The following is a 23,479-nucleotide window of genomic DNA, read 5'->3' on the forward strand; positions in this document are numbered from 1 at the left end:
TACCAGAATATATTAATGTAAAAGTTGATGTTTTAATTTAAATAAAATTTTTTATCAGAAAAAGTCCATGTTTTAAAAAAGTTAAAAAGTTAAAAAAAGTTAAAAAGTTGATGATTAAGAAAAACATTAGTAACTTTGTGACTTCTATACAATTATTTTAATAATTTAAATTTTTATCTTCAATTTTTAAATTAAATCTTTCGGTATTGTAATCTCGTAATGGAAGATATGTTGTTTGAATTGATAATTTTTTAATAAATAATTAAAAACATTTCTAAAGTTATTTTAATTTCCTACAAAATACCGAGGTATTTCAAGTTTTAGAATCTAGAATCTTCTTTTGATTGAAATTTTCAATCGACTTTCGTGAATCTCGAGAATATTCCTTGCTATTAAAAATTCGTGTTAAGGAGATCCTAAAGCTGTTCTGTTTCACCGATTATTTTGATTATTTTTAATTCACTAATCTTTTAATTGTATTTACAGAATTAAAAATCTTTTTTCACAATTAAAGTACAAACGGTAACATAATACAATAATTTACAAATTAAAATTTTTTTTGTTTTTTATATAAAATTCTTACGTATTATGAAAATAAGCAAAATAATCGATAAACAGGACAGCTTTAGCATCCCCTTAAGGTACAAATCTAAATTCTTTTTATTGATAGATCAACTCGATTTGATCGCTAAGTATCGATCGATTTTTAAGCGATGGCCAGATTCAAAGTCATCGTGGAGAAGGACGAGGATCTCGTCGGGTCGGGATAATCGAACGTAGTTGAGGAACTCTTGACATCATTTTCGAAACGGAGGTGCACGTGCTCCGGATTGGGTGATATGACTGACGTTCTGATGACCATTCTGGACACGTATTCGGGATCCTTGGTCACCAAATCACCGGAGCTCTGCCCTTCTGGATTATCCGGGGACGTCTTCTCTCTGCAGGGTCGTTTCGACGGTGCCGTCACGGACGCGTCCGACGTTCTGGTGTGCCTGATGATCGCGGAGAACGGCGAGTCTTTCTGATCACGCCCCTCGTGTCCCGGTCGAGGAACGATGACGCTGGTGGGCGACGCCGTGACGCACGACGTCGTCTGCGTTTTGTTCAAGGACGACGATAGCGGTGCACTCGCCGGTTTCACAAGCGGTGACGTCCTTTGCTGCTCGATCTGCTCGGATTTGTCTGACAACGTGGATGATCGGTGGTGGGCACGCATGCAAGACGACTCCTCGTGCTTGTAGAGATACGATTTCAGGGCGAAGGCTTTGCCGCAACGACCGCACACGTGGGGTTTAGTGTTCGAGTGCGTCTGTATGTGGGCCCGTAAGTTCGACTTGTCGGCAAAGGCTTTGTTGCAAATGGTGCACTTGAAAGGTTTCTCGCCTGAAAGAGAAAAAATAGTTACTAAAAATAACAATCTTTTTGTGTATATTTAAATTTCAGAATATTTAAAAATTAATGTTTTTATTTAAATAATAAATATTAAAAATAATTATTTTTGAAAATGTCGTGCATTTAGAAGTAGTGAATAATAATAATTGTTAAAATATCTTAAACAGATTTAGATGCTATGTAATAAAAAAATTAAAACATGTATTATATATATATATATATATATATATAATATAAAATACACAAAAATAAATATAATGAAAACAATTGTTATTAAAAGAATAAAATAGAAGATAGAAAAAAAGAAAAAAAAATTTAACATTATTTTTCATTTGCTTTCTGCACTGAAGAACGTGAATACATTGTATGTGTCAAGCGATTTCACAGTTGTACATCTGCAATTTGCAGTTGAAAATAGTGCCGGATCTCCGAGCGTGCCAAAATCACACACATGAATGATTAATTTGAATCCATCTTCATTGAAAGCTTGTTAAATTCACCGTACTCTCTTCAAAAATAGTTTACCTTAGTTTATTTACGTCATATCTATTACTGTGAGAAAATGCAATCGGTCAGGGACAAAAAACAACTTTGAGAGTCAAGTTAAATTTAAACTAGAGAAAGGAGTTAATAATTTTCTTCATATACCTGAGTGTATAGCTACGGTAAATTATAAATTGTTTATAGTCAGAGTTAACAAGCAAAGAATGAAGGGATTTTGGATGTCAAAAGAGTTACCTGTGTGTGTGCGTATGTGCCCCTGGAGCAGCCACGGCCTGGAGAAACACTTGCCGCAATAGTGGCACTTGCAGCCCTGATTGTGGGTCCTCACGTGCATACTGAACGCCGGCATGCTGACGTAGACCTTGTCGCAGTGCGGGCATCTCCTGGCCTTCTTATCACCCAGCGACCTGTGCGTTTGACGGTGCCTGGCCAGATTTGAGGAGGTCGAGTACTTCTTGCCGCAGTCGGGACACTCGTGGTCCTCGTTGTCCTCCGGTCTGGCCTCCACGACGGCCGTTCTGCGACCTTGGATCGACGCGGTCGAAGGGAGCGACATCGAATCGACGCCGACACCGGGGACAACTGGTGCCTTCGAGGACAGGTGACAGGATTCCTCCTGCGAGGAGCTGGAAGGATCTCGCCGCGGCGAGAGGCGAATCTCCAGCGCGGCGTTCTCCTCGGAACGTGTCTCCAGGATCTCCCTCTCGGTCTCGATCCGCTCAAAAAAGAGCCTCGTTCGTTCGCCTAGGACTTGATCCTGGTTTCCCATCACTTGAACGGCACTCGGTCGAGACCCAAGCGAAGTCCTGCTCGCTTCCCCAGGATATTGCGCGATCCTGGGCGACGCCGGTCGCTGATAGATGACATTGTTGTGATGAATTAGGGTGCCCGCCGCCGCTGCAAGGCTCACCTCCGCCAGCTTCGTCAGATTGTACAGCTCCTCGGGACACTCGGACGACGTTTCGCTGCCGCACTCGCTGGCGCCATCGGAAGTTGGTTGACCGCTGCTGTAATCGGCCAGCCTCACGCTTCTCTCGGGACTGAAATCTGTACAAAAATTTATAAAAGAGAAATATTCAAATTAACGTTGTAGCGCAACATCTGTTTCGTGATTAATAATTTTTAATAAATCGGCAATGTTTGATAATTACATTTAATTATATTGTATATTATATATTTATATTGTATTATATTATACATATTTTTTAACTATACTTTTCCGCACGGTAACAAATTTATTAACTTTGCATTTGATTGCGGCTTTCAACGAATATCGCGCGGGTTTCATGTGCTTTCAAGTGCAACATAAGCACTTCTGATAAAGCCCGACTGGGAGGGAAATCCGGCGTCGGCGCGGCTCGTAAAACACCTTCGGGAGCAGGGCTCCGCTTGCTGCTCCGTTTTCGGGGAGAACGGAAATAGAGTAACTACGCCACCAACCCCCGCTCGCCCGTTATTCCTTAGCGTGCGCAACGTGCTTTATTCTTATGTGTACATACACACACGCGTTACGCTCGCTAGCAGGAAAGCTAGCCTGCCTGCCTGCGGTGGGGTTGACGGCATCGCGACGGTATGCGTCTTCTTGGTGTGCCCTGGCTGCGTGACGCATCTCCAGCGTCTCCTATTCTTAAATCCGCGCGACACACCACCTTGATCGCGAAGCAACGACCAGCAGATTCTCCCGATTAAATTCAATCATTGCGAAGAAGAGGGGGTTTCTCAATCGACATGTGTGGTATATAAAAAAATCGAGATTTTGTAATTCTCATACTGAGAAAAAAAGCAGTCAATTTGAGTAAATTTTTCAATTTGATTAAATTTCTTCAGTTCAAATACTTATGTTAAGTATTTAAATATTTCAACTAAAGAAATTTAATTTGAGTTAAATAATTTAATCAAATTAACTTTTTTTTCTCAGAATGCATTTTTTCTGTGAAAAACACCGAATTGAATTTCGCGGAGTTAATAGGTGACTCAAACATTGAGATATGTACTTTGCTGATGCAGAAAAGATATCCGTGATATCATTATTGCCATTGATATATTGAATACAAATTTTCAGGCTAAACTTGCAACATATGTACATAAAAAATGGTTAATTAAGAGCCAATTTTTCCATTTTCTCGACAAACTTACTTTATTAGATAAGCATGTATCTATTTTTATTTTTTTTTCTAATTATATAAAGACAGACACATATTTATCTGATAGGGAAGTTTATCAAGAAATAGAACAACCGGCCCTAAATTATCAAGCATACCAGAGTTGCATGATAAATATAAGTTTTTTTATGTTACAAATATTAAAATTTTATTTTTTAATCTATATTTGATGTACAAGTTATACAAAAAAAATTATATGCAATATGTTAATTAATCACAACCAGTATAACTTATACATAAAAAATTATATATTAACACACACTGGAAAAATAATCAATTATATTATTAGATTTAAAAATAATTAAAAATTATATTTAAAAGTCTTCAAACAAAATATTAATTTTAAACTTAAAATTAATTTAATGAAAAATATATGAACTGAAACAATATTTTAAATTACATTCTCAGGTAGGCAAAATTTTCTTATTAACTTATGATAACTTTAGAAAATTATAATAAATCACTTTAGTTTAATAAAAAACAAAAGGTAAAGTAATTTGTAATATTCAACTGTAAAATACAAATTAAATTTTTAATACTTTTTAATTTAAGTCTCTAGTCTTTATTATAATTAATGACATTAACATTTCTCAAATTTTTATAAAAGTTGCAACGTATCAAGGAAACAACATACCTCTTTCAGATCCTGCGATCTCCTCTTCAACACCGTTGTACCTGCGATGCGTGATCAGGAACGCTCGCGGCATCTTCCTCGTCTCTCCTCGATTTTTCTCCTTAGAGCACACAAGTCATGCTTATCAATTCAAGATGCACAAATTACCACACTCGTTGCACCAACTACTATCTGTAAGAAAGGGATGACAAACGCGCGCGAAGACGGGGTAGTACCGCGATGTTGAGAAGATTACAATCCGTTTGGAAGCGTGTATGTCGAGTGGCGCAGGGGTTGCGTTCGCTTCGGCAATTTCGGGCGCAATAGTTGCCCCGGCTAAGATTCGGGGCTACATATAGCAGCGCAACCTCCCTCACCCTTCACCTCCTTCACCGCTGCCGCCGCCACCGTCGTCGGTCGCCGCGGCGCTTTTCGTCGTCGTCGTCGTCTTCTTGTTCTTCTTTTTCTTTTTCTTCTTCTTCTTCAGCTGCACGCGCCGCAGAAGCGTGCCCGCCCGGTTCCCTCCCGTTGGTGTGTCGGCAATGTGTGACACGCGTGGCGAGTGCGGGCCTACGCACGGGGAAGAGAGAGCAGATGAAAGACTGCGCGGGAGGAACACGACCGGCCCCTGAGGCTTGCGCAGGGTGGTTGCTAACTACCCTTATCTTCTCCCGACAAGTTGCCCCTCATTATCGCCCATTATGAGACCGCCCGCCAATTCGAGCAGTCATTGAATCAAATGCAAATTGGCGAAATTAATTGCGTGAGCGTGATACACTATAGTACCGTAATTGCGCGTCAGTTTTTCTATAATTTACCATCGCAAAAAACACATGTGATTAGCTGTTTGGACGTTTTAATTGCTATTTATCTTAAGATAGCACACACATTTTTTTGTTTTATTTATATACATACATGTACACTTGAAAGATTTTTTAATTAAAATTGTCGTATACGTATTAAATATTATGCAAGATTTGAAGCAGCTTTTTTTGACATAAAAGTTATTGTATGACAGAATATGTTTTTAGTTTTAATGTATAAAATCTTATAATAATGACGCTTTTTACTTTAATTGAAGTATATATGTTTGTAACAGTGTGTCGAAAAAAAGCGAATTTCATCATTCAATCTCATCTTATTTCTGTTTATAATTCCTGAAAGCTTGAAACATCTTTAAATCTAATCTTCTACTTCTGATGATGTCACATCGAGTTTTCGCAAAAGAGCAAGGAACGAAAATACAACAGAGACGTCTTACGCGTATTCAGAGAATTGATAGAATCAGCGATCTGTTTGGACGTTGTTTAAACAAAGGACGATGGCAAGCAGATATGATAACGGCGCCATTTCGTCGGCGAGTTATAGGGTAGAAGCACAGGTTGGTGCGCTGGGTGGTTCTTCTGGCGCGACGCCAGGCGTCCGCCGAATTTAGCACCGCGGCGCTGACTAACTCGCGTGGCATTCATTCAATCGTCGACCAAAAAGCCTCGCTGCCTGCATAGTATCTTGCTCTTTGCGCGAAACGTGAGTTCTGAGGAGATTAGAAAAAAAGATCAAATTTTTCTGAAAGTCACTTCAAATGCGAAATATTCCAAGGAAACACTCCCCAGTAGAATTTCCCGAATATTGCTTTTTGTCGACGATTTTTGAAATGCCGATTTCTTCTCGCTTTAAAAAGTTAATTATTATTTTCAATTGCGATTTTATTAACAGCATCAAACACTGAACACTTTTATGAATACAATAGAAATACAAATTTTATTAGATTTTATTCTAAAATAAGAGCAAATTTGATTGGAAAGTTGAGAGACAAATTGTTTCTAAATTGAAAAACAGTTAATAAGACTTTAATAATTTAAATAATATGTTAGGAAGAAAAATCTCAAAAAGGACACTGGATATTCGTGTGCAAGAATTTTATTTAAGATGATGTCAAACGCGTTGCAACGCGAACGCATTTGAAAATATGTACGTACGCCGAATATGCAAACGTTTCAACTCACATCACGAGTCTTCTTCAGTGCAAAGTGTAAAAAGATTGTTTGTGAGATTGCAAGATTGTCTATAGTCGCACAATACGTCATTCGGAGTAAAACGCGCGACAGCAGGAAAGCTCTAGATGGGAGTTGCGGAACAGGTGTCCCGGCGGGCAGCGTAAATCGTAAATCGTCGACGGTATCGTCGTCGAACGGCCAAAAATAAAGTCACGAGTTCCCCGAGCACGTCGAGCGAGCAAGAGCACATCCTCGACCGACACAGACGCAATTCGATCGCAGAAGCCGCTTCCATCAACGTAACCGACATTGCAACCGACAATGCTATAGCGGAGCATCTTCTCGTTGCTTGATGTGCGCGCTTTATCCGACGGTGCATCCTACAGGTGCCCAAAGGTGTTCCGCTCGCCCACCAGCGCGATTCGCGTATTTTCGGCGCTCTTGGAGCGCTCCCAGATGCGGAGGAGGAGGAAATACGCGATAGCGAGTAGGCGATCTTGACGGATAAATCGCGACCGCGGTCACGTGCGGAAGAGTGAGGAAGAATACTCTCGCGAGGCATGCGAGAAGGGAGAACGACATTTGTTCAAGATCACGATCGTAAAGGAATGCCCGATGAAGACCTCATCCCGCCCCTCCCAAACAGTTTCGATGAAACCGTTCTCTTCGAAATGAGAATGTGGATGGTAATAAATTACACTAAACGATTTGTACGAGAGAGTCTACCAAATCGGGACGCGCTTGTAAGAGAGGAATTTCCCATTTTGGGTAATTTCTCGCCTGAGGAAGATGGATAAGTGCGAGGGCGGATATATAGGTTTTTTGCGTTGATTCCCGGGCGGGGATACCGAGTCATTAGGAGAGTGATTCCATCACGGGGCGGCCGGGATCGTTTAGGACGAGAGAGCGTGACTGGATCGTCTGTCCCGATGTGTAAAGTATCCGGATATACGAAGGGCTCGGTTCCACCTATAAATCAGCGGCCTTCCGCGTGCGCCAGCCTCCTTTCCTCGAGCTAGGCCAGGAGCAAGTACTTTCCGCGTGCCGGAAAAAAGGGAAAAGCACGCGATCGCTATTTAAAAGGCTCGTGGGCGACTTTCTAGCTCCGGATTTCGGAGTACGTATATACGAAGATGAGGCGAGGGAGAGAGAAAGAGAGAGAAGGAAAGAGGACTTCGACTTTGCCTCTCCTCCGGCGGCCTCGGCATGGGGTTGTCGTGCTATTTTCAGGCCCCGCCGGCTCGGTGCAGCTGTCGTGGACTTCGGGTAAACCACCTCTCTTCTATTCCACGGCCATCCGCGAGGCGCAACAAGGTAGGCCAGGCCGAGGGAGATCGGAATCTGGAATCTAGAATCTCCCCATACAGCAAAATATATTTAAAATATAATCAGATATCTTTATGTTTATAATTTTAAATCAATTTTAAGATATCTCATTGTCAGATATTCAAAGAATCTGTAGGACATTATTATTTAATATCATATATTGTCTGTAAAAGGATATCTCTGCAATATTTGCATATAATGTGATATTGATAATTAAACTTTTTATTTTATTTAAGTTTGCTTTACTTGCAAGATATATTTCGCAATGAGATAATTTATACAATATATCTTAAATAAAGTTGAGGCTATCTTAAATATAATAATTAAAGATAAGATTAAACATAAAAATAAAAAAATTAGATATCACATCTGAAATAAAATTATCATTTAATGTCTTAGAAATATCCCAAAAACGTTCTTAAGATATCTTGACAGTGCTTTGCGGATATTCTGACGTTATACAGAAATATATTTTTAAGATATATCTGATAATATTTTGTTGTGTGGGTCGCATCGGTAGATTTTTTTCAAACTCGTTCGCCTCTCAGCTCTGTCTGTCGATGACGGAGTCCATTTCTTCAATTCATTCTCTTTTCACAAGATGTTTGATTATTTTCATGTATTTACGTCTCTAAGTCAGTAGAGAAATGTGTTGTACTATAATAAGCGAGCATTACACTATGTTATAACTTTTTATTACATTGTGATAAAATCGAACAAAAATCTTTCAGAACAACTCAATGTCTGTAAAATATTGTAATCTCGATTTTTTTGACAAATTGTTTTGAAAGTGTTACGGTAATAACCAGTTCTAGAAAAATACTTCTTTTGCGATATAAATGTAAATTTTACAATTTTATTGGTGATTTAAATGTGATAAATATACAAATGTGGAGGAAAAACTGAGCTGTCGATGTCAGTGGTACCAGGTGGCCGCTGAAAAAGTTCCGCGCCGTGTACGAACATCACAAACATTTACGGCGGCACAGACATCACGAAATAATAATCAGTGATCCCCCGAAAGAATTTTCAGAGCTAAACACTCTCTCGTGCGCCTCTAGGATTCGTAATCGGATGGACCTATTAATCCCCAGTCCGGATTCCGAGAATAGCAATACGATGACGACGAGAACGACGAGGCGCTTCCGCGAAACGACGCGACGTGCGTCGGGAAAACGGAATAAAAGTGCGCGATGGAAGAGCACGCGCCCACCGGAGGATGAGAGATGAAGACGAGGCCGAAGATGAGCCTCGTCTCGCGAGGAGGATGGGAGAGAGATCTGGCCGGGTGCCAAGGCGTCAGATTTTCAGCCGTTTACGTGTACCACCATACTTTTCCGCTTGCGCTTTCCTTCGCGCGCGGCTCCCCTTTTCTCTAGGATCTCTAGGGTGCAATGACATCGGGCAGCGCAGCTTAATGACTATCCTCTATTCACGGTACGTGAATCATTATGCGGGAATAGGCGCGTCGTGCGCGCGCGCGCGCGCACGCCTTTCGATTATACTCCGCCGCATTGTTGCTGTTTTTAGGTGAGCGAAAGAGGAGAACAATGAACCGTAGTAGACATTTCACTTTGCCCTAGAGCAGATTTCGCGATAAAACGCAAAAGGGATTAATTATTGACACTCGTCGAAGATGCGAGCCGAACTGCAGCAAGAGATTTAATATAATCAAGTCATGTGTCTGGACGTGAAAATGAAGATCATGGTATAGTATCTGCAATCATAACTTTATCCATCATTCAGAGATACAAAAAATTAATTAAAGGATTATGAGAATCGAGTGTGTAACTCATGCACACTAATTGGTGAGAGCTGTAACAGACAGATATATCTTAGGGTGTCTGAACGTGGGTGTTTGAAATATTTGGACGTGGCGAAGAAATATAACGGGTTGATACTCTCGATAGATCGAGCAGGGAGAAAGTTTGGGAGGGAAAAAAGGAAGCCCGAGGAGTACCGGTGGCAAAAAGCCTGGACCGGAACGACTCTTAATTTAGTTCTGGGTGCAAGAGGTTAACGCTGGGTGGAGACGTCCGTGGAGCGCCTCCCCCTATGTAGTCTAGGGAAGAGCCCTTCGTAAGACACGTTGTTGGCTCGTGTTCGGAGGAATGTCCTCGTGGATAAAGGGAGACAGTTCCTTCCGGAGACAGCGATCAGCCGCCCGTTTCGTCCTCCTCTTTCCTCCCTCATGATCGTGTTGCTATTCTTACACTGCAATCGGTATGAATTCAGCTACTTGCCCTTCCGTCTCTCTGCTGCTGGAGCTCCCCTTCGAAAAGAAGCTGTCATTTCCAACTGGTCATTTGATGTTATTCAGTAAAATTTCATCCTCTGATTGTCACGTTGTTATAAGCAATGTACTTATATGTCGTCGAAAACGTCGAATAATTCTTCGTTAATAATCCTCGCGATTAATATTGCTGTTATCATTATGTTATATCAGGTTATTACTGTCGCACTTTTATTTCAATATTTATAATTTAATATCAATGCTAAATAGCTTTTTTAATAATCTATACATTAGTTTCATATATTTCAATAAAATCTCTTTATTTTGTGTGTGTATGTGTGTTTCAGAGATAGATTACAATACTTTTTACGTAATCCAGAGGTGAGATCTTTTTTTCAAGAGGCGATCTCACACCTTCTCTTTTTATATTCGTATCTACTTATCTATTTATCTTTAAACTCGGTTCCTGACGCTTCGATCGAGATCGCAGACGCCTCACTCTTCAGCAAGAGAAAGAGAAAGAGAGAGAGAATGTGTAGGGTTTCGTCGTGAAATTCGTAAATGAGCCCTCGTGACTCGCGCTTTTGAATGGAAACCGACGGGGCCGACGGTTTTTACGAAAGCTGCCACAGGATGCGGGTGCGCGCAACGGAGAAGGGGTGGCGACGCTCATTTTCGTTCTTTTTGGCGTTTTTTTTTTCTGACTCGCCTCTCTCTCGCGAAGATCAAAAAGAAAAGGGAGAAGTATCGCCAGCTGATCGCCTCCAACGTCGCCGCCCGCCGCCGACGTTTCTGAAAAGAGGGCCTCTCGCAAAATGCGAGCACGTGCTCGTATGCGTGCATGTTCGCCCTCCGTTTTCGATTTTGCATGCCTGCTTGCCACCTGCAAAGCACGGGCTCGTCTGGTAGTGTACCGCAGTTCGACCTGGTCGCAATTAATCCCGAGCACTCCACTTTCCGCAGCCTCCTTTGTCCTTTTGATCATATGGATTAATAGACAATCCGAATCTATTTATCTTTTTATTTAGAGAGAAAAAGAAAGAGAGAGATAATAGACATAAAAATAATATATTAAGACATTTATGAATCTTGTATGTTAAATTATTTAAATACACCCAGCTAATATATATTTAAATTTGATTTAGAAAACAAATTGCGACAACTTTTTATATTAAAAGTTACGTATTAAATATTTTTATAATGTATGAACGAAATTTTGATGTAGCACTAACTCCGACTATTAGTGCAATTCAGACGTCTTCAAGAAAAAGAGATCAAAACGATTTACGCGCAGCAGTTGTAGCCCGGTGGCGACAGAGTTAATTACTCATCCGAAATGTCGGGAATGTTGATGATTTCCGTTCTCACTTGCGACATCGAAAACTCGTAATTCGTACAAATAATAAAAGGCTACTGACAAAAGAACCTCGCGAACTCGAAAATTCAGATTTTAATGAAACTTGGCATAAATGTAGAGGGGGTGAATACATGAATTTAGAAATTTTTAGTTGGTGCCCAAAAACGGTTTGAAGGGGTAAAACCACCCTTTAAAATTGAGACATTTTTGCGGTTTTTCGATATATCTCGTAAACTGAACAAAATATTAAAAAATGTTTCATACAAAAGTTTTACAGCATAAATACCTCCATTTAACTACGCTATTTATTTTTCGGGAAAAAAAAATTTTATAAAAATTTTTTATTTTAAATAAATAGCATAGTTAAATAAAGGTATTTATACTGTAAAACTTTCGTACGAAACATTTTTTTATATTTTGTTTAATTTACGAGATATATCGAAAAACCGCAAAAATCGTCTCAACTTTGAAGGGTGGTTTCACCCCTTCAAACCGTTTTTGGGCACCAACTAAAAATTTCTGAATTTATTCTGTATTCACCCTCTCTACATTTATACCAAGTTTCATTAAAATCTGAATTTTCGAGTTTGCAAGGTTCCCTGGTACATTTTAGCAAGAAACACATTTGATTCTGCAGAATATCATTTTTCGGAAGAGAGTAAGACGAATCAAGGCAGCTTTTGCTCAGTCAAGGCTGTGTGTTCGCATGCCAGCGTCTTTATTCTGCTTCTTTCATCGCTATTGCTCAGGCGGTTTTTACAGAGCGTGGCAGGAAAAGGAAATGAACTAGACAGCGAAGGACTAAGGTCATGATCCTGAACTGTACTGTGACAAATTCGAGCGACTATCGTCGTCACAGTTTAACAAATTATTGATACCCCTCTGAATACCTCACAAGAAAATTTAAACAAATAAATAGATAAATTTTTATGACAATAGAATTCCGATTGAAAAAGATTGTAATCGCCGCAATCATATTTATATTTCCCCACGTCTCAAATTCAACTTCTCTTCAATCTCACGGTAAACATCTCCGTCACTTATCACGATGATAAAAAGAAACCCTCATCGATCTATTAAATCTTCCCGTGTGATTTTATTCGATACATGTGTCGACGGTTGATCCTCATCGTCGGCGGAAACGCTATTGTCTGAGAAAGATCTCCTTGTCAGAGCCGCGCTGCCGGAAAAACGGCGAAGAAAGGGGCGGTTAAAGGGACCCGGAGAGGGTCGCAGATATACAACCAAGTCACCGGTGGCAATAGGCACGCGACCGACACGCGCCCACCCTCTCCATCTCTCTCGTCGTCGTCTCATCTCCGGGCTCGAATTCCCTTTTCCACCGCCTTCCCTTTAACACGCGTGCGTCTACAAGACGCATGCGACCCGTGCACGCGATCATCCTGGGGGGCTTTATCCCCATATGGGATCTCAAAACATCGGTAGCAGCTATAATCGGCAGTCCCCGTTGCTGGAGTGATTTAATCAATTCTTTCTTTCATAAATCTTAAAATGTAGAAAATTTTACATATATATTTTTTTAATTTAAATTTTAGAAAAAGCGTATATTTTCAATTGTAATCTTTTTAATAAAATTTGATGCTGTAAGCAAGAAAATAACTATAATTGTTAGATATTTACACGAATATTATTAAGCAAAGGAGATATACAAAAAGCAGAATCATCATATTTGAAAATTAAGTAGTTGACAAGAATAATTTGACAAACTGTTAATATGCAAAAATTTACGAATCTACCATTAACTTTGTTTAATCTCTTAATTACTTTGTTTCAGTTTGTTTCCATATAATTATTTTAAGATATGCCTTGACGCAAAGAAGTTCGAAATAATTCGTATAAACATCGCGTGCGTCATCACGATGTGCCTTGTGTAGCAGTATAATATTAGAAACTCGGTGGACGCGCATCTCGTACGCGTTAATATCTCGCCACTATAAGATCCACGGGGATATCGCGCTGTACGTTGGCGTGACGCATTTTCGTATGCGTGTGCGTGCCCATTCAGAAACTCTTCTTTCTAGTGGCCCATTGAAGAATCCAGCCGCAAGTTGATGCGTCCGCGAAGCCGTATTATCTTAACACTTTGGGACCCGATGATATCGGATTTGTATGTCTTGCCGCCGTTATGTTTTCCGGGTCTCATGAAATGATTTAGATGAGAATTGAGTTAGACAATGTTATGTTGTAATGTCTATACAAGTGATTTATGAAAGTAATGTAAATTTAATCCCATTTGATCGATGAATTTAATTAAATTGATTTATATGTTATTTTACATTGTGGATTAAAAAAACAATATTAAATCAATTTCTATTGTTTTCTCACTTATGCAGAATATGACAATTTCTTTCGAATAAATTCAAAAGATGTTTAAACGGTTATAGGAACGTATCTAAGCATTACGTCGTTACATGCTTAGCGATCGAAGCTAAAAAGAATGATTAAGGTCGATGAAGACAAAAATGCGATCTGTCGTAACGAGGGAAATCGGACATCTCTAAATTTAGATCGTATTTGCATGCAGATCAGGGACGGATTTGAGCTGCCAAGGTATAACATATAAGAATCGATAGATTTTTTTTCAATGCAGAGATTCGAAAGAAGTGCCTATATAAAATACTTCACAAGCAGCATCTTTCTTGTTTTGTTCTAATTCGCATAACACAATTACGAGTTTCGAAGTCCTCTGAAAAATACTAAATTTTCAATTTCAAAATTTTGAACATTGTTTTAGATCTACAAATTATTAAATTCTTTAAACGTTAAGTCTTTTAATTGTGTGAATTAAATAACTATGTAAAATTATTTCGCTATATTGCGCTACTTAAGATAATCATTTGTAATTTTTATCGTACAGTCTGAACGTTAATTTGTCATGACAAGCTCCTAGTCTCGAAAGAAATATTGATGTTGTACAAGGATATTTTTTTACAATCTAGAAATACTAATTTCGGAATAGAGCCCCAGTTTATATCTCGCCCATTGACGAAAGCACAGCGTGACAGGAAGCGCAGCTCTCGTGACGATTGTTGGTTTCCGGACAATTGCGTCTGCCTGACGATCGTAATAGATCAGATCCCACCTGCTAAAAAAATGAAGCAATTAGGCAAAATTAACTAAACAATACATGAGGATAAGATATACTTACAAAAAAGCGTATTTATACGACAAAATAAAAATAGAGATATAGAGAGAAGATATATTTATTCTGGAAATATAATTAAAAAATACATAATAGAATTCTCAGGATTTATATTATCTAATAAATTATATATATTTGCTAATAAATTTGATAAAAAATAGTTATACGTATACATAGTTACAATTTTATGTTAGTTTATGCAATCTTGCAATCCAATTGCAAGCGGCATTTGCCTAATTTTATGCTTCTAATTGAAAACATCTTGCGCAGGTGTAGCTAGCCCTTAATAGAAATAGAAAATAGAACGATCATGCCTCGTTATTAAAAAGTCTAATTAACTGGAAGATATGCCAGCAGAGACTAGCACTTGAGAGTTAAATCAAAATATCACAATTTTGCACGGTTGCAACAAGTTTAGAGACGAGTTTTGGCTGATTACCAACTATTAAATGGTATCTACATGCAACGACGATGATAGCAAGCGCTTGGCATGTCGGGTTGCGCTCATGTATGGTGACTCGATTTAACTATCGTCGTTTATATTATGTCCGTGTCTACCTGTCGTCGACAGCGCAAGAATCCGTGGATCCGACCGATGCCAATGATCGAAAAATAGATACGAACGCAACCTGTTCGAAATAGCCGAAGTGAAACCTATGACACGCTGAGCGCGTGGCTCTTTCAAGTCATCGTAACATCGCGTCCAAACCTGTAGATTAATTCAAAATCAATATGTAAAAAAAAGAACATAAAATTTCAATAAAAAGATAATAAATAATCCCGTTAACTTCTAGATTTAGTTTGAAGAGAATAAGTAATAAAAAAAAGATGTAAGTTTAATTAAAACTAATTAAAACATGTAGTGTCTACGTAGTTGAAAAACCATGTGCATCAATATCAATTTTAAAGCTGAAATTTTTTAATATTTTTCTAATCTCTGCCTTTTAATTCTCTTTCACGCAGGTCAAGAGATCACTCGCGGCCGCGAAGGTGTCTAAGCCCAAAAGAAGGAAGGAAATCTAATTATAGAAGTCGTTGTACCGCGTGCTCAGTGGAGAACGATGGAGGGTGTGAGTGCGGGTGCACGAATAAGAATCGGTTGTGCATTGGGCGGCCATAAAATGCAGTCTGCATCCGCTCGACGCAGATGTACCGCGGAACGGGGTTCGTTCCTTCTACAAGGAGTCCGCAAAGGATCTCTCGTTTTGATGTTAGGCGGATCCACCGACGATATGCTCAGTGCAACAGAACAGAATAAAGATTCGCAAATATGCAATTAATCGAAACGATCCGTTAAACAAAAAACAAATAAAAATTAAGATTAGATTAGATAGGCTATCTTAATATTAATGTTAATTAGTAACTTCATTGAAAACTTTTCCAGCACGTTGATGCGTTATCTCAGATATGGCATGATATCGTTCATTACACCATTCATCCGGGAGCCATGTGGTTCATTGCTAACTCGTGCGGCACTTCCTGTCTCGTATGGTGATATAAAAATGATTCTAGTACTTTGTACCGTCAAAGAATCACGAGAATCGCACAAAATTATATAAAATATATATGTACGCTTATGCATAGGATATATAAAATATAACAAAAAAGATCATTTCAAATATGCTAAATATATCTTTGCGTTTAATATAATATATATTTTACGTATTTAAATTAATAAAAGAATCAACAGCCATTATTTAATCAAGTGTACAGTATGCAAAGTACAGATGAACAAAAACAAATAGATCTTTTCTCCCTGTAAAGAAACAGAAATCTTTATTCTTTTTTTTGCAGTTACCGTTACTTCGTAATGCAAAGTTTCCTTTCAATTTCGCTAATGCAAGCTTACGCCGATTGCTCCTGGAGTAAGGTCCAAACGTCGATAAGTTTCAGCTGCTAGATCTCGCGCGTGATCAACTCGTGCCGGGCAGGCTACGATTATTATTGTTTCCCTTTTCTCTCCTCTCTTTCTCTCTCTCGAAGTAGCCGAGTGTATGCCCGTGACGTGGCCATGTAAGGGCTAGGCGGGGGTGCCATGCCGGGGTAGCTAATTTTAGATCGACTCCCGTACTTCCAGGAGTCGACTCGGCGAATCGGCAGCTGGTGATTCGACGAGCTGCTGCCTCTCTCGCGCGTGCACGTGAGTCCGGACGTACAATGCGTGTCGCCCGGCATCGTCCACCAGTCATCCGCCTTCACGCTTTTCTCGTCTCGGAGAAGACCGACGTGTCCAAGCGTCCTGGTCCAGATGTGTCTCCCTCCGAGACACGCGGTCACAATCGATCAAGAGAGTCTTCTCGGTACATACTGTGAAAAGATTGCCTGTTATCAATTCTATCTCAATGTTTCCGACTTCTATCAATTAAAATGATAAATATATGTAGATACAGAGTAAACACTATAAGTATCTATAAATATCTGCATTAAAAAAATGTTATTTATACGTATACTTATGTACATATTATATAATTGAATTTCAAACTGTGTACCTTGCAGAGTAGAACACGACGATGTCAGCGAGAAAAACCGGAAATAGAGCGGAGACTTTGAGAGGCGTCGGAGAGAAGAACCGCGGGCAAAGGCGGGCATTCGAAACGCATCCTTTCGTTTCCGACGTGAAAAGGGGAAATGAACGCTCGTATGCACGAGCGTTCCTCTTTGAGGCGTGAACCGAGGCGGCAGGAGGGTGGTAAACGAGAGATCTGGTAGCGGCTGGTGCAGCGGATGTTTGAACCCGCTGAAGAAAGCCGAGGCGGTGGTTCCTGTCGTGGCTTCCCTCGCGCTTCGTCTCCGCCGTCTCTCGCGGTCCTCCTCCTCTCGGTCAGCGTGGAAGGCACACATTTCGGCGGATGTGATGTTTAGGACGAGAACCACCCCGCGACTGACAAAAAGCTCTGCGCCGTATAAATAGGCGGTGGTTGTTGCCATCGCGGTTGGCGGTCGTAAACCGATATCGCGCGCGCTTTGACCCATATAATCCCCTCGAATTGATTGTGAAACGACGAGCGATCGGTCGCTCGTTTCTCGATTTTGGAGAACAGGTCCTCGACGAAAGGAAAAAAAAACGTGTCAGTCGTGGGATTCGTTAAACTTCGCTCAGGCTTCATTAACCGTAATCTCGATTCGATTTACTTTCTTCTAATGCTTTTAGACTCTTAAAATAGAAAGTTAATCTATTGGTAAAAGTTAATCTAATCCAAAACACAAATCGCATGATCGGTATTTTATTATAGATATCTATTATAGTCGCTAAATTAAAGAAACATTTTATCTGCTAATAATTATGACTCACACATGCATACATCTCGAGGGAAGCTTTCGAAGGAAAAATTCCGGAATCTTAAATTTCTTTGAAATTGCCTTAAAAAAAAATTAAATCAATATATTGTTAAAAACGCAATCACGTGTCCGGGGTTTCGACATGCTGACACGTGGCCGTCTCTTCTGTCTCCTGCTGAGCCATCGCGAGAGACCTCCCGGCGTCGTCGTTCGGCTCGCATGTGCACAAGAGTGAGGCCCTCTCTATGGTTTTCGAATTGTTTTAACCATTTGTCTCATTATCTAGCGCTGAGAATGCGTAAGAAAAGTCGAGATCAGGCCCGGGGACCAACGCAGGGTTTACACCTCCTCAGTATCCTCCGCGGGATTGTAAATAGATTCTTTTTGTGGTCGGATATATGCATCGTGGGAGACTATGAATGGATCACCACTTATTGATACCTGCCACGGTAGTAAATGAGAGCAAACTGAAGGTATAATTATCTTAACATTATCCGTGGAAATATCAACTGTACAAGAAAGAGGTTTTCACGTGTAAAATAGCAACTTTCTAAAAAAAATTGTATACAACATTTCTATAATTATAATTATAATTAAAAGTAACATGCGACTAGCATACATAGCAAAAACAAGAATATTTATATTTTAACATATAGTAAAATTTATTTTTATTTTTATTTTATTTAAGAAATTATATTTGTAAATCGGTTCAGTAAATTTTCTAACTTTACATTCATCTTTCCGTTTTTACAACTGTAGACAAGGAAATGCAATATCAATGCTGTAACGACTGGCGTTAATGATTTAATGCAAAGGTCATAAATGTGCGATTGGGAATGGCAATATTACAGCGCGCGATGTGTATTCTTTCTCTCTCCTTCTCTTACAATGCGAGGTATCACCTGCTCGTATTGTTTAACCGAGCGGAATGAAACGGCGTCCGGTGCTGGACCAGATTGCGGCCGGCGCGTGCCCGATTCGCGGAAATCCGACACTCTTACTTTTACGACAGTCTGCACGGTGCAGGCGCTTAAAAATCTGCCCTGAAAAGCTGCAGCCGTTCCACGAGAAATTGTGCTTGCGTTTCGGTACATGAGATATGTTTGTATGTATATCACGTTTTCATTACCATTTACACGTACAAATTCTTAATCACAGATAAGATTGTTTTTATTCTATAATTTTAAGAAAGTAAATAAAACTTTTTCATAGAAATGTTAAAAAGAATAGGAAGAGATCTTAAAACGTAAAAGTTTTAAACAGCATAGTCTTCATATCGAGAATGTCGTAAAGCCACTTCGGTTTAAAGATTACGTTCATTCGATGCACAAAGTGATGTCCCTCGAACACATACGTAATCTATTAAAAATTTATTCACATTCATGAAAGTGTTTAAAGTAAGCTTTTAATTTGATACGTGACTACTTATATGTAAAACTTGCTGGCTACTGTACTTTTAATACAAGTTTGTTAATGTAATTATATATATATATATATATATATATATATATATATATATATATATATACACACATATATATATACACTTCTATATTTTAAATATTTATATTATATCACATTTGATAAAACGTGCTGAAAGTGGTTCTCGATATTACCCAAATCTGCTCATTCTCGCCGACATCTAATGACGCAAAAAAGAGGAAAAGAGAATAAAAAAGAGAGGGATAGAAAGAGCAAGGGGAAAGAGTTGAAAATATACATAATAAACTAACGTCAACTGGAAAGTGCAGCGGCTGCACGCGACTCGCGGCGATGCAGAAGAACACGCTGACAGTCACATATGGCTCCGGATATGCCGGTGTGGGTATACTCCATAAAACCTGATACACGTAGAATTCAGCGGTCCCTTCTCTGTTAAGGCCAATAAACTTTACATGGAACATCCAATTTTTTAAAGCCTGTGGAAAAAGGTTGATAAAGCATGTACTTTGTTTAAATGATTGACCTCTTTCAGAATTGTACCGATAATTGGTTCCATCTGAGCATCTCCTCTTTTACACATCGCAAGCCGTTTCGCGCATTCATATTTCCACATGTAGGCCATTCCGCATGACTGAGTGAGGACTGATGAGCCTAACGTTAAAAGCAATCAGTACAAGTAACAATTATTTATGAGCAATATAGACAATTGTATACGTAAAATATACAACAAAATAAACAATTGTTATACTTATAAGTTATCGTTTCCATGTATACAATTTTATATTATATATATATATAATATATACACAGAAATTATTCGCGTATACTGTAATTTATAAGATAAGAAACTTAACGAACCATAGCAGCAACAAGTTTTATCGCGGAGGTAATCGCCAAGTCAACGAATCTTTTCACAAAACGCGTCACATCTTCAAAAAATTCAACCTGATGTCCTTCCACAGGCTGTATATTATACACTGATCGTCTCTCTCGTAGAATCATTCTGAATAGATATTCTATAAAAAATCATGTAAGACTTTCAAAATGTCATTTTCGAGATTTTCGATAATTTATTTCACCAAATTTACAATCGATTACGTTCTTTGCATTAAAAAAACAACAAAATAACGGGTCTAAGAATCTTTTCGTGATATAGGTATATACATACATTTACCTACCATCGTATACAAGATTTCTACACACGTACGACAATTAAATATATATATATATATATATGCGTCGACTTAAATCTATACGAGAACGGTTTGTAATACTATATGTGTTTAAAGCTTATATTAACAATCGTTTTTCGCGTGATTAGAGTCGTGCTGATTACGCGCGGCCTTCGCAGACGCTTCTAATCCTGTCACGGCCGCCAGTACTTCAAACAAACTTTCCATAAGTCTGCCAAATATTTCTGACATCTCATCGTCCTTTCTCGTTACTACGAATATATCTAAAACATATTGATATGCACAATATAAATCAACATACATTTCACGTGCTGTTGTGTTTAAAAATGTAAATTACACAAATATATAATTGACAAAAATGAACGATAGTGACATCATACAACTAATAAAAAAGATTGATCGTATATTAAATATCTATTTAACTCACCCGATCTATCTTGACCTATGTATTTGCAATACATATTAACGGCAGTCGTTACGTCATCGTCATCATGAAAAGGATCTCCAGGCCATTGTGCTCTGTGCAGTCTCACAGCTTCAAGCGCCGGACACCATCGTGCATTTCTCAGAAGTTCGGCAACTCTAGCGACTTCTTCCACAGCTCCAGAGCCAGGCAGAGGACTAGGACTGGGTGTCGGAGTAGGTGTCCCTCGTTCACTCTCAGTACTTTCTTCGAGCGCTCTACTTAATGCTATTTTCATATTAGCGATTTCAACGGACAGATCTTGCAAAGGAATTTGTACGTTTCTAGCGGCATTCATTAGCGCCCCTAGCATTTTGTTCGATGCTTCAATTAATAAAAGTAATTGAAAATGCAACTTGTAGAGCGCTCTGCCTAGGTCCAACAGCATTTCTTCGACGCCTGCTTCCGTGGTGTGACTGCCGCCTAACGCCTGAAGTTTGGCGGTTGCTTTAGCTGCCTCCAAACACTGAAAAGAAAACCAATACCATAGCTATTTGTCGCAAAAAATTGTTGTCGAGTGTCCTAACAAAACTTACTTCCGTAGCATGATCCTTCCTGTCTAAAAATGTTTCCAAATGTTCTTGTACCTCCAACATTCCAAAGCGCAGTGTTTCGTTTAACCGCTGATTCGCAAATATCGCCACCGAGAACCACACCAGAGGTGGCTCAGCTTTTGAACTAAGTAGCTCAGCATGGGCAGATAAATGGCAACCTAAATGAGCTGAGGCCGAGCTACCGTTACAAAGCAAGGCACTTGCCTCCCGTGTAAGCCCGACAGATTTACTACTCACATCCTATGAAACATAATAATTCTTTTACAACTTTCTTTGGAGAAAGTAACAATTCACTAATCTTTTGTCAAATTTAGCATTATTATCTTTAAAATAAATTATACATTTTGTTAAAAAAAATACCCGGAATTCATCATTTAAATGTTTCGCAATAAAGGTATTGAACAAATGTTTTGTGTGTAAACTGGCAACACAGTATTTAATTGCAGAGTTTGGACGCGATCTGTCAATCAGTTTGTTTACAACAGCTGTTTACGTTAGTCTTATTTTGAAAGCGACAAAATCAATATTACTAAATAAATAAGTATTTTGTGTTTTATTTAATAAAATTGCAGATATTTTTCTTGCAAAATGTATATTTTTAGAGGCATACTTACTCTCAAGATCTTGCTTAGTAATTGGAAGAAACTCAAAGTATTGTACGGAGCTTGTGAGATAAGACTTTGAATTTGCTGTCTCCAGATTTCCTCAGCATCGTCTCGTACGACCTGTCGGAAGGGCATCAACGCAGACAGATTGGGTGATGCGTTGCAGGGTGTCACGTCTCCAAGATCTCCTGCACTTGACCCGCTATAAACAAAGAATTGTAAAATCGATTAGCATATATGTTTCCAAAGGTTCGTTAGACAGAAACTTACGATGTGTCAGACCTTGTGGAAGAGTCATGACGCGTTCGACTAGGTATCAATGAAAGAGAAGACGGTGGGAACATTCCTGGGATGCTGTTTGCTTCCTGTCCCGTTCCGGATCCTCCTGGTACTTCATCCAAGGGTGATTCTGATCCTGCCTCATCGTCCGATGATTCTTCGGTGACACCACGCTACGTACATCCCAAATTTTAATAATAATTACAAATAATTAAAAATAAGAAACAGAATAAAGAAAACATAACAATTTATATAATAAAATTATTTAAATAAAGTTCAGATTGTTTATTTCAGTCTGCAGCGGATTTTAGTACTGAATAATTTTTTTATTAATTTAATATTCTTAGCTTATGTACTACGCGCTGACAATTTCGTCAGTCTTGAAACACGCTTATTAACTAGATATCAATGCTCAAAAAACATCTTTATAATTCCCCGTTTCACCAAACTGTAAATAATAGAATTAATTAATTTTTAATTTTTTCCGTACTTACTCGTGTTGTGTGTTTGCTGGATGATGGCGTCTTTTCGCTTAAACTTTCCTCGAACTGTCGCAAACTAGGTTCTCGTTCTTCTCCTTCACTAAGAGGACGGCGTCGAACTCCCCAGTTAAAGTTGTCTGTACTTTCACCCTAGTTAAGTTTAACAAAAAAAATTATAAAATTGATATCTTCTATTTAAGTCATAACAAAGTGGGCTTACCTCGACACTTTCGCTTTCATATTCAAGGAAATCGAAGTCTTTAAATACGCCAAACTGCTCGTCGTCTCGTCTAGATCCTCCGCTTAAATCGTTATTTGCACCAGAAACTTCTTCCGTTGAAGAAGCCATGGATGATTGTCTTTCCATCAAGTCCGAACTTTGGCTGAATATAACCTAAATTTAAAAAAAATTGATCAGTAATGTAAAAAAA

The 23,479-nt window shown here is 39.0% G+C and overlaps 3 protein-coding genes and 1 long non-coding RNA gene across 7 annotated transcripts in view; 1 reads left to right on the plus strand and 3 right to left on the minus strand.

Moving 5' to 3' along the window:
• Positions 1-592: 592 nt before the first annotated feature.
• On the minus strand, positions 593-4,998 carry LOC105838010 (zinc finger protein 668). The gene is made up of 3 exons (XM_012683262.3): positions 4,696-4,998; positions 2,134-2,946; positions 593-1,386 (listed from the first exon to the last, which is right to left on the minus strand). Exons 1-3 carry the CDS (start codon positions 4,766-4,768, stop codon positions 707-709), a joined length of 1,566 nt encoding a protein of 521 aa, XP_012538716.1. The 5' UTR covers positions 4,769-4,998; the 3' UTR covers positions 593-706.
• A 234-nt stretch (positions 4,999-5,232) lies between these two features.
• LOC118645229 lies at positions 5,233-17,336 on the plus strand. Its single transcript, XR_004963003.1, has 3 exons — positions 5,233-7,985; positions 15,714-17,050; positions 17,247-17,336. It is a non-coding gene; the product is annotated as an uncharacterized LOC118645229 (long non-coding RNA).
• Positions 16,385-17,754, minus strand: LOC105840133. The gene is made up of 2 exons (XM_012686926.2): positions 17,240-17,754; positions 16,385-17,057 (listed from the first exon to the last, which is right to left on the minus strand). The coding sequence occupies exons 1-2, from the start codon at positions 17,721-17,723 to the stop codon at positions 16,936-16,938; spliced, it is 606 nt and encodes a 201-aa protein (XP_012542380.1). The 5' UTR covers positions 17,724-17,754; the 3' UTR covers positions 16,385-16,935.
• A 2,765-nt stretch (positions 17,755-20,519) lies between these two features.
• Positions 20,520-23,479, minus strand: part of LOC105839314 (protein furry) — a 37,436-nt gene continuing 34,476 nt past the window's right edge. For 2 of the 4 annotated variants that reach the window (XM_036285140.1, XM_036285139.1), the window contains 7 exons: positions 23,269-23,442; positions 23,061-23,198; positions 22,558-22,739; positions 22,297-22,489; positions 21,665-21,922; positions 21,093-21,594; positions 20,768-20,928 (listed from right to left, as the gene is read on the minus strand). In XM_036285140.1, the coding sequence (XP_036141033.1) occupies positions 20,768-20,928; positions 21,093-21,594; positions 21,665-21,922; positions 22,297-22,489; positions 22,558-22,739; positions 23,061-23,198; positions 23,269-23,442 (1,608 nt within the window). Of the gene's footprint in view, positions 20,929-21,092; positions 21,595-21,664; positions 21,923-22,296; positions 22,490-22,557; positions 22,740-23,060; positions 23,199-23,268; positions 23,443-23,479 lie in introns of all 4 variants that reach the window. The other 2 variants (XM_036285138.1, XM_036285137.1) reach the window with 2 other exon arrangements.

The sequence above is a fragment of the Monomorium pharaonis genome, chromosome 4, assembly GCF_013373865.1.
Source record: "Monomorium pharaonis isolate MP-MQ-018 chromosome 4, ASM1337386v2, whole genome shotgun sequence".
NCBI classification, from domain to species: Eukaryota; Metazoa; Arthropoda; class Insecta; order Hymenoptera; family Formicidae; genus Monomorium; species Monomorium pharaonis.

Excerpts from the sequence above, each read along its gene's own strand:
- LOC105838010 (XM_012683262.3), bottom strand. The coding sequence starts at position 4,768 with ATGCCGCGAGCGTTCCTGATCACGCATCGCAGGTACAACGGTGTTGAA. Across the intron at positions 2,947-4,695 it reads GATCGCAGGATCTGAAAGAG|ATTTCAGTCCCGAGAGAAGC; the intron begins GTATGTTGTTTC and ends ATTTTTGTACAG. Across the intron at positions 1,387-2,133 it reads GCACATACGCACACACACAG|GCGAGAAACCTTTCAAGTGC; the intron begins GTAACTCTTTTG and ends TTTCTCTTTCAG.
- LOC105840133 (XM_012686926.2), bottom strand. The coding sequence starts at position 17,723 with ATGGGTCAAAGCGCGCGCGATATCGGTTTACGACCGCCAACCGCGATG. Across the intron at positions 17,058-17,239 it reads GTCGTGTTCTACTCTGCAAG|TATGTACCGAGAAGACTCTC; the intron begins GTACACAGTTTG and ends ATCTTTTCACAG.